We start from the raw sequence: 14,431 nt of genomic DNA on the forward strand, positions 1-14,431 counted from the left end.
CATTGAATTAGAATGTGCAGTCTACATTAAGAGTTGGGAAAGGAACATAGCTTTCTGCTGATAATGTTTCAGTCAAACCCAGTAAGTGCTACAATTTTAAAGAAATTTCTGAATAGAAATAGAAGAGTATGTATTGCCTATCAAGATAGTTTTAGTCAATTAGTGTTTTAATAGCACTTCTTACCTCTTATCCACAGAAAAACTTTACATGGTTTAAAAAAATAAAATAAAATAAAGTAAAATAAAATAAAGTAAAATAAAATAAAATAAAATAAATAAAATAAAATAAAATAAAATAAAATAAAATAAAATAAAATAAAATAAAATAAAATAAAATAAAATAAAATAAAATAAAATAAATTGTTGGAGAACTCAGTACAAGTGGTGTGAAGTGTAAATAAAAAAAAAATGGAAGTCATCATAAATGCTTTGTGTACTGTCAGACTAAGGTAAAGGACCAGAATAGAAAATTTAGTGCTATTATAACCTGAACTGACTTATAAAATTGTACAAGAATTCTAGGTAGGTATAAAACATCAAGTAACATAAAAATATAAATAAGTACTTACAATGGGTCTCTTCCCCAAAAGTTTTATCTTTATTTAAAAAAAAAGAAATCTAAGTTTTTAACAATTCAGATTATTACTCTTAACATAGCGCAATATGACATGTACAACAAGTACAAAGGACCACTATGTCAGTAACCTTACAGAAATTCTGTCAATAACTGTGACAGAAATTAAACAGGATACATGAAACAGGTAAATCGGAAACTTAAAAAAAAAAAAAAAAGTATTTTCTTCATATCAAATTAATTTGTATTATAACTCACACAGACTTATTTAATACATTATTTTTATTCTTTTTTCAACAAAGAAAAATACTGCCCCCCAAAAAAATCCTGTTTCTCTTGTGGATGTAAGAATAGGTACACATTCTTTCATACAGATTTGCTTTTTATAGACACTATAGTAAAAAGCTTTTCTTACATCACTTAACACGTTAGCAGAGTTGGAAGGGTACTTAAGAACGTTACGCTGGTACAGAATGTAAGCCAAGTTATATCTATTATTCAATCACTGGCAAAAAGGAAACAAGAAATTCACAGGAAGATCAAAGATATCATGGTTGTATACTAAGTCCTTAAAACAGGAGGATATTTTTTGCTGGGTGAATTGCCAAGATGAGTTTAGAAAATGAACCATTTTTCTTTCTATTGAGAAAGGTCAATATAACCAGTCCCTAAAGGTGGATTACAAGAGATTATTGTATTTGATGGTATTTCTATCATCAAAATTGATAAGATCATCTAACCCTTGTCCGATGATCAAATTCTTATACATTAAATTGAAGCTTCCCTTTTCTTTACAGTATCACCCAACTTTTCACATTCCTCAAATTTCATAAGCATACACATAGTTCTTAGTCCATGGTCAATAATTAATATACTAAATGGGCTCACTCCTATGACTAAACTGGTAAAGCTATCAACAGATATCTTTATTGTGATAGCTCACTTGTAAATTGACCTGTTTTAGTCTTCCCTAATCCAGTTTCCTATCTGCTGGAAGAAAAACAAATAAATTTAAACCACTGAAGGTGTTTGATAACAGCCTGGTTTTATTTTATTTTGCCAGACACAAGGATCTCACACACAAAAGCAACTATTGAGTTCCTGCTGATAAATTAGTAAATTCCACTTGAAAGACGGCCACTGTACAGTGTACTATGCAGAGATTTCAGGTGCTCAGCCACACAAGGGGGAATAACAGCAGCACCACGTGAAATCATTCAGCCAATCATCTTCACTCACAGTGGAAGCAAAATTTAAAACTCGACATCCCAAGAAAAGCATAACCCACTGATATTGGTATCTCAGCACAGGTATCAGCTAAATGTAAGGTAAATTACAAATGATCAGTGGATATAAAAATACTGTTTAACTTACTAAACTTTTGCAGGAAAGATCAAAATGCAAGAAAGGGGAATAGAAATTAGTATCTGTGTACATGAAAGAAATTTTAAATACTTTAAATGGTTTAGAGTTACTTCAGCTCTTGTAACTTAGAACAGTGTTTTTACTGAGCTGTTTTTACAGTTACATCTAAGTAATTTGGATTCAGTTTTTGGAAAAGGAGAGTAATTTAAGAAATAAATGATCGGTTAAAACTGTGAATACTTTTGTTTCATAGCTTCTAAGCCAATATTAGTATACACAGTACGTGAACTTTGCCAATTACAACTGTAATCAGCTTCAAGATAGAGGACTTAGGAAGCTCTATATTATGATGTACAGAAAAAATGTATTAAAAGTTATTTGTTATGACTTCTGTTTCAAAACTTCTGTCTTCATAGTAATAAAATAGTATGGCCTTAAAGGTAATGGAACAAAAATATTGAATCAATAAATATGTAAAATCATTAAATTCAATAAATATTTACTGTTCGTAAAGTGCAGCATAAAACACACTAATATTGAAATTTTCTTGAATGGCATCTGTAACTTATCAGTTTGATAATTATATGTGAACTAGTACAATGTTTACATACTAGGATGGAACTTATGCTGTGTGTGAATGGAAGTGAATAAAAGTCCCTAAACAACATCAGCTCAAAGGTGATTTGTCATCAACAGATTTATGCTGATGAAGGACCTATATGATAAATATCTCCTACTTCTAGGTGAACCCTATGACTTAGAACCCTTGTCCACTTATGAATTCACAGTGCTGGGTTTCTAACAATTTCACTAATTCAACTCACCACCGGTTCTTCTTTAAACTGTCTATCTATAGGAAAGCACTAAGTTGAAATACAAAGCAATTGTATTGTTGCAATATTTTCTCCTTTATTGTAATAACCGTATTGCTGCCATTTTACTAAACAAAGCACATCATTATTGCTTGAGAATACAAATGAAAATTAAACACAGGTTTTTCTAGACTGCCAAGTTGAGATGGTCATGTACCTGGACAACATACTTTAACCTCATTACAACTCTCAGTTACAGTTTTCTGCATATTGTAATGACACAATTCATGAGACAGTAATTCCAATAAATCACTCAAAGAGTTTCAATAAATCCAGTTTGTCATTGCATGAGCAATATATTAATTTTCTGGAATGGTATTTTAATGTGTGAATGCTAACCGGTAGATGAATATACTGACGCTGAAAATACTGTTTTCAGTTCATACTGTCTAAAGATAAAGGTGGCTGCCAATTTAAAATCACAGGCCTGCTGAAAACCATGATGGTGTATTTAGAAAAGCAACACCCCAGTTCCTTAGCATTTGATCACCTGGGATACTGAGGGATTCCATGAATATAGTGGACATTTTACTGTCAAGTAGCCAAAACTGAAGATATTGCTCCATACTATATACTTCACACTCCCAAATACCATTAATAGCATAGAATTATAGAATGGTTTAGGTTAGAAGGTACTTTTAAAGATTATCTAGTCCAATCCCCCTGCTATAGGGAAGGCCATTCTTGACCATATCAGGTTACTCAAAGCCCTGTCCAAACAAAACTTAGATTTTCCTTAACTACTGCTTAAGATGTACACCAATTTACTTTTACAGTATAGCACCACAGTCGGTAGATGGCCTCAAATCATTTTATACAGATATCAAATAATAGTGATAGTGTCAACAATGACATTTGCTTTATCTTGTTGGTATTATTGTATAATATCCACAAGATGGATAGCAGTCTTGCAGATTTGAGAGAGATATATGACAGTCAGAAGGAGAAACAAAGAAGCATTTGTGGGAAAAGTGAATCAATATATGCTGGGTAGTGGGTGGAGTAGATGCTGGATGTCATATGTTGACAAGTCACTGTAATAGTCAATAGCTTATTTTTGGGTGACCAAGAAAAGAGAACCAGTTCAAGAACGAGAGAAGAGCAAACTATTAAGGCTAAAGGACGAGGCAGAGGCTTTTAAAACAGATTTCAGACAAAGGCTGTAGAATTACAATGGTTAAGAGAGAAGTGAGCCAATCAGGCTTACTACTTTGGAAGATGATGGAGCTAGGCTTTTTTCAGTGATATCCAGTGATAGGACAAGGGGCAATGGGTGTAAACTGGAACATAGGAAGTTCCACGTTAACATCAGGAAGAACTTCTTTACTGTAAGAGTGACAGAGCACTGGAACAGGTTGCCCAGGGGGGTTGTGGAGTCTCCTACACTGGAGATATTCAAGGCCCACCTGGACAAGTTCCTGTGTGATGTACTGTAGGTTACCCTGCTCTTGCAGGGGGGTTGGACTAGATGATCTTTTTAGGTCCCTTCCAACCCTTGGGATTCTGTGATTCTGTGATTCTGTGACTAGACCAAGAAAGGAGTGGAAATAGGTGGTATTTACAAGACTGTGCTATGCATGCAGCAAACATCATAGATGTCATACAAGCAAAAATATTGTTTAACAGCTGTTTAAAATATATATCTAAACCAGAAGTTTTGGCAAAAAAATGTAATCTGTCCAAAGAAATAGACTAGTTTCAAGGTTTTGCTCAGAATATGCTGTTATTAGCTTCAAAAAATATATCTGATGTATATGTCTTCCCAGAAAACTCTGGATATTCCAAATGTGCAAAAGCAAAAGAAATACTTTAGCAATCAATTCCAATAATTAGGGAAAACAGTGTAATTTTCAAAATAGGCCTATTGCTTTGTGAAATTATAAAGGCCCAGGTGCTGTAGATTCCCAACTAAACTACAGAGTAAGTTGTAGGGATGCAGTCCGGCTGTCTTGGACATCTTAAGTGGGCAGAATTTAAGATTTAAAAAGGCCTGTTGAGATAAACTTGTGAATAGAATTTAAAAAGCACATGCTCTCCAAATTAAATGCTTAAGGGAGTTACCAAGAAATACAACTTTTGTAGATATAATTTCTATTATAGAGTATAAAAATAACCTAAATTAGACATTTAAAATAATAGACTTAAGGGAACGGGAGCCTTTTCAGAGGGACAAAGCCTCTGTGAAACGGTGACCTCTTCACAGAGTCATGTGGGTCTGTGGCTCAACTGCTATTCATCCAGCTATTATTTACCTCTCTGTGAGGTGAACAATAACTGAATTTCAGAGTCTCCAAAATCATTAAATCCACAATAACAGTTGTTGTCAGAAGTAGAAGACTCCCATAGAGATGCAACAACCAAACAGGGAAAACTCTTTTCAAGCCTAAAAACACAGGTGCTAGGCACAAATTACACAATGTATCAGACTGGCAATTTTCAAGTCACTTTGTTAACTCTGGCAGCCTGCAAGTGTGGAGTACCTTTTATGCTTGCATTCAGCTGCAGAGCGTACAGGGTTTCTCCAGCTCACTCGCATCTCTCTACTCCCAGATAAAGGATGCCTAAATCATTAATTATTCTACCATTGTTTAAAGCGTACTGTTGTCCTTTGGTTGAGAGATTTTGAGGCTTTGGAGCAGGTCAGTTTCAGTTGTTGGAATCAGTCGGCTGCTGAGCAATTTATTTGCACCATGTACATATTTTCATAGAGATTATATACATGAGTCTTAACATAAACACCTCCAAAAACCTTACCTTGGGCATTCTAAGAAGCTACAAGAAAAGTATTTGTTGGTGCCCCTGCAGTCCTACAAGTGCCATCCCATCTATTATGAAAGTCAGTGACACATCCAGTTGCAGGTTCAGATAGCAAAACTGAATTTATTGCCAACTTGTTAAAAAATGTTTTCTATTATTCTGCTACACACTAATATTTTTATAAATATTACAACCCCCTGATATTAAGAAAGTTGGGAGTTCTGTTTGGTTTTGTTCATTTTGCTGTTCTGGTTTGAGTTTTTTGTTGGTGGTGGGTTTTTTTGGTGGGGTTTTTTTTTTTGGTGGGGGAGGGGGCGTCATGGTTTTTTTGTTGTTTGCTTGGTTTTTTTAAGACTGAAAAGGAAAATAAAATTTATTATTTCCATATTTCAAAAAAATTAAAAAATGGCCCTTCTTCCTCTGAACAAAGATTATTTGAACCCTGTTCCAGCTAAGGTCGGTCAAGAAGCGCTTTATTACCCTTCTGTGAAAGAATATGGTTATCTCACTGAAGAGGAGGAATGAAAAAACAAGTGATTGAGCTGTTGAGTTTTGATTTTTTTTTTTTTTCAAATGCAGTGGCTTTACAGTCCCCCTAAGATTTAGGCTTTTACTGGTCTCCGAGTTCTCTGGTCTTTCTCCCTGTTATCTATAAGGGAGATACTTAGATTTTCAAAAGAAATGAACTGGAAATACTAATTCATGTTAGTCACAGATATTTGGAATCCAACTTAGACAAACTCATTAATATTATCTTCTTGGTTGATGACAGCAGCTTATCAGAAACTTACCATCATAAATAAAATACTTGAGGGTTAAAGGAGACAAGTTGGCTCTACCAAAACAAGCAAATTGCACCCTAATACTATAAACATTCTACAGGTTGAGTGAACATGTCTGAAATTAGTATTTAAAAGAAAAAAAAAAAACCAAACTCAAAATACTCAATTAAAATCTATTACAATAATCATAAATGCTCTAAAATAAATATACATTGTGCTTATCCCTTTTCATTAAATAACAGCAGCTGCCATGAAGAATACTTTTTTTTTTGTTTTTCTCTGCTGTACAATACCCCACTCTGTTCCATTTTGATCTAAATGACACATATGACAATATTCAACAAATATAACATTTTGATTGACAATCCAGTATAACTGGCATTACAGAGATGGAGGAGTGAGTGGACAGATGGATGGATGGGCACATTTTATTAGGCAATCCAGCCCTCGCACAAAGGGAAACATGACTGGTAAGTGAAATACAGGGTTTATTCAACGGCTTGCTTTAGGGACAAATTACATGCAGACTACATAGTATTGGCAGGGGCAAGAAGTGATGGCTGGAGATAAACTGGAAATTTAGGAGTACTCATTTCTGTGGAATGAAAACAAGCTTAACAAAATGCAATGTCTGTTTGAAAATTAATTAGAAACTTCTTCAAAGTGACTCCCAACTAAAACTATTTTGATTCCTAATAGAAACAGAAATTGAAAATATTTTCTAAAAAACTCCTGTTTCAAAAGACTGAAGTTTAAATGTGGGGTTTCAGTTTGAACTTAACACTGCCCTCTTGTGCTTCTGCCTTAAAATACATTTTCCTGTACATCACAAGATACATGATGAATTTAAACAAAAACAGAATCATAGAATCATAGAATAGTTAGAGGTCTTTTAAAATTCATCATCTCAGCCTCTAGTGTGACATTTCTATTATACCATATGTAAAACAACATTGGTTACTAGCTTTGTCTCAGTTAAAATTTCTTATAAATTCCCGAAATAAGTTTCTGCATTTTTTCTTGTCTTACTCTTTGGACTAAAATTACTTAAATTTTCCATATGTGTTAAGACTAGTATAACAAAACACAAACAATAAATACCATTTGGGTAATAAAACAGCACTACCATTCATGTACAGCATAAAATTACAGACATGAGAAAAAATCATGCATGTCATTATTTCATTTTTTTTTTTGAGCAGGCTTTGCACCATTCTGCAGGCTGCACATTAGCCACACTGCAGTGCAAAACATTCGGAGAATCATAACTTCAAAACGGATTGGGTCCAATCTGCTTTTCACTTTCATCAATGCTATACATCTCCAAAAACTAACCCAACAAATGGACATCTGATGCGGAATGGTTTTAAGAGAGAATAGCTTCCTGTATATTTGGCGTTTAAACCAGAAGTGCTGGCAGAAACTGTTAGATCATACTCTTTCCAGTAATGTATCTGTGACAACTGAAATATAACTTTGCAAGGCACAAACCACACATATTCTCACCTTGATCTTATTCTCCTCCAAGTTAAAAAGAAATCTAAAAGAATAAAAACTCCCAGGATAAAAAAAAAACAAAAAAAACACAAAAACAAAACCAAACAAAACCCAACAAACAACAAAACAACCCACAAAAAGCAAAGAAAAAAAAAAATCCCCACCCAAACCAAACAAAAAAAACCCCCAACAACCAAAAAACCCAACAAACCAACAGTGTAAATTTCACGTCAGTAAACACATATCTCCTCATATCCTTCTGCAACTCTTCTCACTGACGTAGAATTTCACTTATCAGTGACATAACTAAATAACACCCAATATACAAAAAATTATACACACAGCAGATGTTCAGCGCTGGTCTATGTTTTCTTCTACTAAAGCACCCACTACTTAAAAAGGAGACAATTTCAGGTGGCAGAAGTCAGTATTTGATATACTGCAGTTGTCCTGTCTTTACATCAATGGAAGACTCATGGAAGAAGCGTATTAGACAAGTGACTGCAACACTACCTGGGTCAAAGAACACCCCAGTCCCCATAGAAAGTCACTGCCAGAATAATCTAGCCTGTCCAGTCATTTTCTGCTCACTTCATCCCACAAATTATTCATAAGGAGTGTGCAGCCACTGTGATCTGAAATTACATTCTCTGACATACATTAGAATATATATATGTATCCTACATATATATATATATAAGCATATATATATATATATATTTACACAGATACATTTCTTCTACACAAACACATATGTGCACATATGTAAGTCCTGCAGGTCAGGCTCTGAAACTGCTTGGTATCCGTAACATAAAATTAACTCCCACGTGAACTCAGGTTGCTGATACAGCAGTAAAAGCTACAAATAGAATGAAATTTCCCACACTTCTTATAAGAGTACTGCATGGTTATCAGTAAAACATGTGATATACAGTTTTATTTGTACATCTAAACAAATAACACCTGCAAATTTCTAGAGCTATCCAGAAGTCTTTAGGGTTGATACATTCAAAAGATGCTATATGTGCCTCTGTCTGTTCATTTGATTATGTAGCATTTTATTAAATGAGTTCCTGGTAATAATATTAACTGTAGACTTACCCTGGCATTGGTCCATTTCCAGAAAGACTATAAACTTGACGAGGATTTAAAAGATACTGAAATTTTCTATAAATTCTGAAGAGGTAAAAGAGACAAAGAGAAAATATTCACTTACATGTTTGGAATTTTTTAATAACCAATCAACTGAAAGAATTAAAGAAGTTAACACATACTATAATTATTCAAAATGCAGGATCTCATACAAAAAATAAAATATTTGAACACAGCAACTTTAATTCACACATACGGTGTACTGTGGGCATAAAACTGAGACAGAAGGGCTACAAGCTATATACAATTCAAATGTACAGATAGAAAAAAATAGGATAAGGAATTATAATGAGACAAGAAAACACGAGTAAAAAACACATTTGGAAAAGCACACTGGTTTCTGTTAAAGTAACTCCATGAGAAAGGCGAGATTTATTCCTGAAATTCATTGCTAACACAAAATAAAAAAGTATAATTAATTGCAAAAGCAAATTGGCTTTGCCACCCATCAAAAATGTCCCTGAATAAAGGCTGAATAATACTCTGAGAAAGCGAATCTATTGTCAACTACATCTTCTTTGGATTATATCTGAATGTGAAGAAAACAAACAAGATTCAAAGCTATTGTTTTATTTAAATTACAAAATATTTTTAATTTTTCTGAATACTAAAGAAGCAATTTATTGATACAGCATGAAAAGCATTGCCCTAACCCATAAGAGACCCCATTTACTGTTCCACCCCCAGCAAATATTTCCTTAAATGGCAGAATATCTCAAAATCTGTATTTATAAAAAGTATGACTTTTTTTTTTCATTACAAATATGGGAAATCTAATTTCCTACCTTGACTACAACGTAGTAGCTGTTTCATCTCTTTCGTAGAAACAAGTAAGCACATGAAAGAGTCGGAGATCAGAATGAAAAAATATGTACCTGGGATCTATGGCAGTATTTTGAACTATAAACCTTCTGTTTCATGCTTTTGATTTTAACATTTATGTCCTCAAGCTAATTAATATTTTAATGCTTTCAAGAAAGCATTTATTTTTCCACTGAATTTTTTCTTCCTTTTTACTGCCTTTAATAAAACAGAAGCATAGGAGCTGAATTTTAAGTTAAAATTTCCATGCTTCCAAATTTAGCAAAATAGAACCATCTAGACACAATCTATGTGCACACTGAGGAATTTTTTTTAATTTTATTTTCTTAATAGCAATGCATAATTTATTAGGCTGTACCCTTGTCTTCCCTGTGGGAGTACTCTTGTCCACCCCTGTGGAAGGGTGTAATACTGAATGTAAACAAATCTATAATTATCTCTAAAATTGCCAAATTTGAGTATTTTCTTCTCAATTATTTAGCCACATCCGTTTCTTTTTTTATAAATTATATTCAATCACACTCACACAATTTATTCCTGATGCTATTCCTGACAGAAAAAGTCAATGGGAAATAACTGGTTTCACTTCGTAAGCATGCACACATCATTGTTAACAGCTGTGACTGATGACGACTAAGTCGGATGTGTGACAGCGGAATTACAACACAGTGTATTTCAACTTCTTTTGCAACATCTTACTAAGGTAAAGGATCCTATTTCTAATTTTCTAGTTAGTACGTGTAAGTTGCTTCTCAGTGACATATAGGATTTAAACTGGTCAAAGGTGCTGCTGATGTAATTTGCATAGCTGACCATAAAGAAGCTCATGAATAGTATTGTCACAAAGTTCCAAAGGCTTAAGCTACCTGCCTAAAAGTTTGGTGCTACAAGCCACCCTAGTCATTACCTATACTCACAATACTGTTGCCAGGTATCAGTGAAATGCTATGAAAGCCTTGCTAATAAAGAGAGAGCGAGGCATCTCTAGTCAAAACCTATTAAGTCCACCTACAATAATGAATAGATTACATTGAGTCATACTTGATTAAGTGCATACCATTCATAGGTACTAGTGGAACATCAATGCCAGATAATCAATCTGAAAATCTCACTGCAAATGACCCAACATGCTTTAGGTCATCACAATAGATTTATGTATGCCCGTCTGTAAAAAATTAATAAATTGATGGTTCCTTTTCACTCATACATTCTAAAAAAAAAAAAAAAAAGAAAAAGAAAAAAGAAAAAGAAAAAACAGTCTATAAACATTTGCCTTCACACTAAACTGTAACTAGACATGTGATACATGCAAGACAAGGGAATGGACATTAATTTAGCCTTCCAGTTTCATACGTCATTCCGAAGCCTACTGATACTGACATGTCTCTGCACATCTTGCCTTTGTGTGTTAGGAAGGAATTGGACATGGATCCCTTGTCACTGGATATTTGTGCTGACAAAGCCAGGAGGCAATGTATCAGCTAATGCCCCAGAAGACAGCTTTTTGTGATGGAGGTGCAATTTCACAAAGACTGTTCATGAAATTACCACTGGCAACCACCACCTCCAGCTGGTTCCTACCCCACAACACAGTTTATTTGTTAACACAGTTAACTGTTGTGCTTCTGTAACCACTGGCAGGGTTATTCTGTGATCTGGAAAATTGAACGGACTTAACTGAAAATACAAATCCTCAGAAAAAATTCTCCACTGTAATTTTTTCCCTCCACTTAAATCATGTTTATGATCTCATATGAACCTCAAAATAGATGCACTAGCTGAGGAGGAAGAAAATTACAGCAGGAGTGGCCAAGAGGGCTGGGATTACCCTTAAACGGCATTGCTGCTGAAGAAAATACCCTTGAGTGCACCAAAGTTATTCGAAAATAACAAAGGTCAAAGATATCAACCAGTACTGCACAGACACTGAACATGGAGTCAGCAGGAAACGTCAGTGTACAGAAGCTGATTGCAGTGCATCCAACCGCACACTTGTCAAGGAAACAATTGTTTAAACTCACTTGCTGGTCAGGCAAATAAATTGGATATAGAAAACAAAGTAATGAGTATGGCAAAACAGCAGCATGATTTAGAAGGATTCTTATGTGAGAAACATTATTACCCTTAACAACAGTTTTTAGAAGCACTACATGCCTCTTCTATATTCTTTCTGTTGAAAGAAACTATTTTGCCAATGAGGTATTAAATTTATACATTCTATTCACAGATTATTGAAAGCTACTGTCTTAATTAGTCAGATCTTACATGGAGACATAGAAGACTGTAAGTCACAGGATGATAGGGACATACTGCAATTTTTTTCTGATTAAATTAGCCACACCTGTCCATTTTATGCACAATCACTGAAAACTGTGTGATATAGCCTGAGGAGGACACTTGACTGGGTTTGCTGAACTCCTATCCAATCTCATGCATGAGTAAAATCTATTTTTGCTGTGTGAAAGGCTTAAATTCAAGTTTAATTTCAATTTGCTCCTTGCTTTTTAATAAACACTGAATTATATTTTTGTTCTATTTTATTATATGTATTACCCCTTGGAGTAAATCATTTAATTCCGAATAACTGTAAATGCTTTTATGTTTCAGGTGATGGGCAACAGGTATTAATCTCTCCATTAAGAAGCAAGTATAACTGGCTTATTTTATTTTTCAATAATATCTGAAAGTCACTGTATTGGGTTTTGAAAGAAAAGCCCATTCAAGAAGAACATATTTTTCACTATACATTTTGCAAAAACTCTGGCTTTCTGAAAGAAGTTTCAAACTGTATCGGTAAGGTCATTTATTAGATATGGTTGTAGAGAAATTATTTTTGTGTTCTGAATGCACTTTTTCTATACATCCATATGATTCCCAGCACCCCTCTGTTCCAACATTTGAAAACCAAATCTAAAACACCTAACTTTTTTTATGTTAAACTGATGCTCAGTTCTTTTCCTTTGCATTTGAAAGATTTGGGAAAAAAAAATACAAAATGCAAAAGGAAATGACAAAGTATTACTGGGGAGTGTATTTATTCAACTGGTTGTCAGATGGATGCACTCTTTCTAAGTCTAAGGGCAATTAAATGGGCTGGGTTACCATATGGCAAGGCATAAAATCTCATACAGGGAACTGTGGGAACACTAGAGTCTTGACAGTATCTGCAATAACCTTTCTGTGTTCAATGAAAGTCAATAAGAAATCATAACTTCATTAATCGCAATCTCTCAAAAGCAGAAAATACTAAGAAAAACTGAAGAACAGCTTTCAGTAAAACATCACCTTAATCTGAGTAAGTCAAGATAATGAAATTCTCATTTATAGAAATTAGTAGGTCTTGGGTTTGATTTTTTCTCCTGCTCACTGCTGTGGAAATCTTACTTTTGTAAGATAAGCCTATCCTCTACTCCTGGCCTCTCCATACCTGACCAGATTACAAAATTGCTATAATCAAAAAGCCTGACTTGAATCACCATTACTGTGCATTTGCAAAGCTATCTAGGGCTGCAAATGTCCTGTGATTTTACTTTTAACAACATATAACTGCACAACATTGGAGGCAGGAGAGAGGAAATACAAGGTTCTTCATTTTCTGGTTACTGACTGTAAAGCAGCCAGATAAAACCATGAGAAATAAAAAACTTAAACAGTATGATTCCCTGAAAATATTTTCATTCTCTCGATTAAACCTTCAAGTGCATACAACATCCTTATTTTATAATTCTATTATGCTACTGGTATTGATACAAAATATTAATACATAAAAGGCATAAGGAGAACTCCTTCTCAACAAATAGTCCACATGTGGACTTTTTTTAAACCTTTTTGAATCTGGTTTTAGATCTATGAAATATCATCTCCTGCGTGTGAATGACCTCAGTTATGTTTACATGACTATGAAGTTAACCTTTGGATGTGCTCCTCCTAACACAGAAATATTGAGTGCAACCTTGACACATTAATATGTAATTTAGCATTTTATTTTGTGTGGTATCAAAGCCAATTTAAGAGGTTCTCATACTTCACTTACTCAGCTGATGGTGGCTGTCCTCATGCTATACACTTCATTGTGTAATGACACTTGTAGGTAATGGTGTTAGTGCATGAAGCGTATATTCATTCATTTTTAAAATTCAAATCATCCCTGTGATCTGCTTGGCCTCAGTAACAGTTGCATTAACATAAACTGAGAAGTGTCAGACTGCACTATGTGAATGGGAATAGGAGCTTGGGAAGAGGATCAGGTTTTAAGCTTGCTTTTACTCTGGATAATAACTAACATGATATCCCTTGTGCATTAAGCCCATTCAGATAGAAACACCTGAGACCAATTATGAGCTAGGAATGGAAAGCTGTGAAACAACATTTCATTAAATTGTTTCAAGGCTATAACTATCTAAGTGAAGCTCCATAACCTGCCTCTCATCTACATAATTCCAGACCAGATCCCTATCTGTTTGTTTCATATCAGTACTATAAAAATTCAAGCTGGGTGCTAGTGCATTACCTTCCACAATGCCTACACTGCACAGAGGACCAGGGCTACCTTACACTACTACTGTGTCTGAAATAAGAATGCTCAGAATGGCTCATATTGTTTTGCTGTG

The 14,431-nt window shown here is 34.3% G+C and overlaps 1 protein-coding gene across 13 annotated transcripts in view; it reads right to left on the bottom strand.

The window, feature by feature from the left end:
- The window catches only part of DGKB (diacylglycerol kinase beta), a 500,304-nt gene that overhangs the window by 215,051 nt on the left and 270,822 nt on the right, over window positions 1–14,431 (bottom strand). For all 13 annotated transcript variants that reach the window (XM_065666235.1, XM_065666238.1, XM_065666233.1 and 10 more), the window contains one exon: window positions 8,949–9,023. In XM_065666235.1, the coding sequence (XP_065522307.1) occupies window positions 8,949–9,023 (75 nt within the window). The remainder of the gene's footprint in view (window positions 1–8,948; window positions 9,024–14,431) is intronic.

The sequence above is a fragment of the Lathamus discolor genome, chromosome 2 (assembly GCF_037157495.1).
Source record: "Lathamus discolor isolate bLatDis1 chromosome 2, bLatDis1.hap1, whole genome shotgun sequence".
NCBI classification, from domain to species: Eukaryota; Metazoa; Chordata; class Aves; order Psittaciformes; family Psittacidae; genus Lathamus; species Lathamus discolor.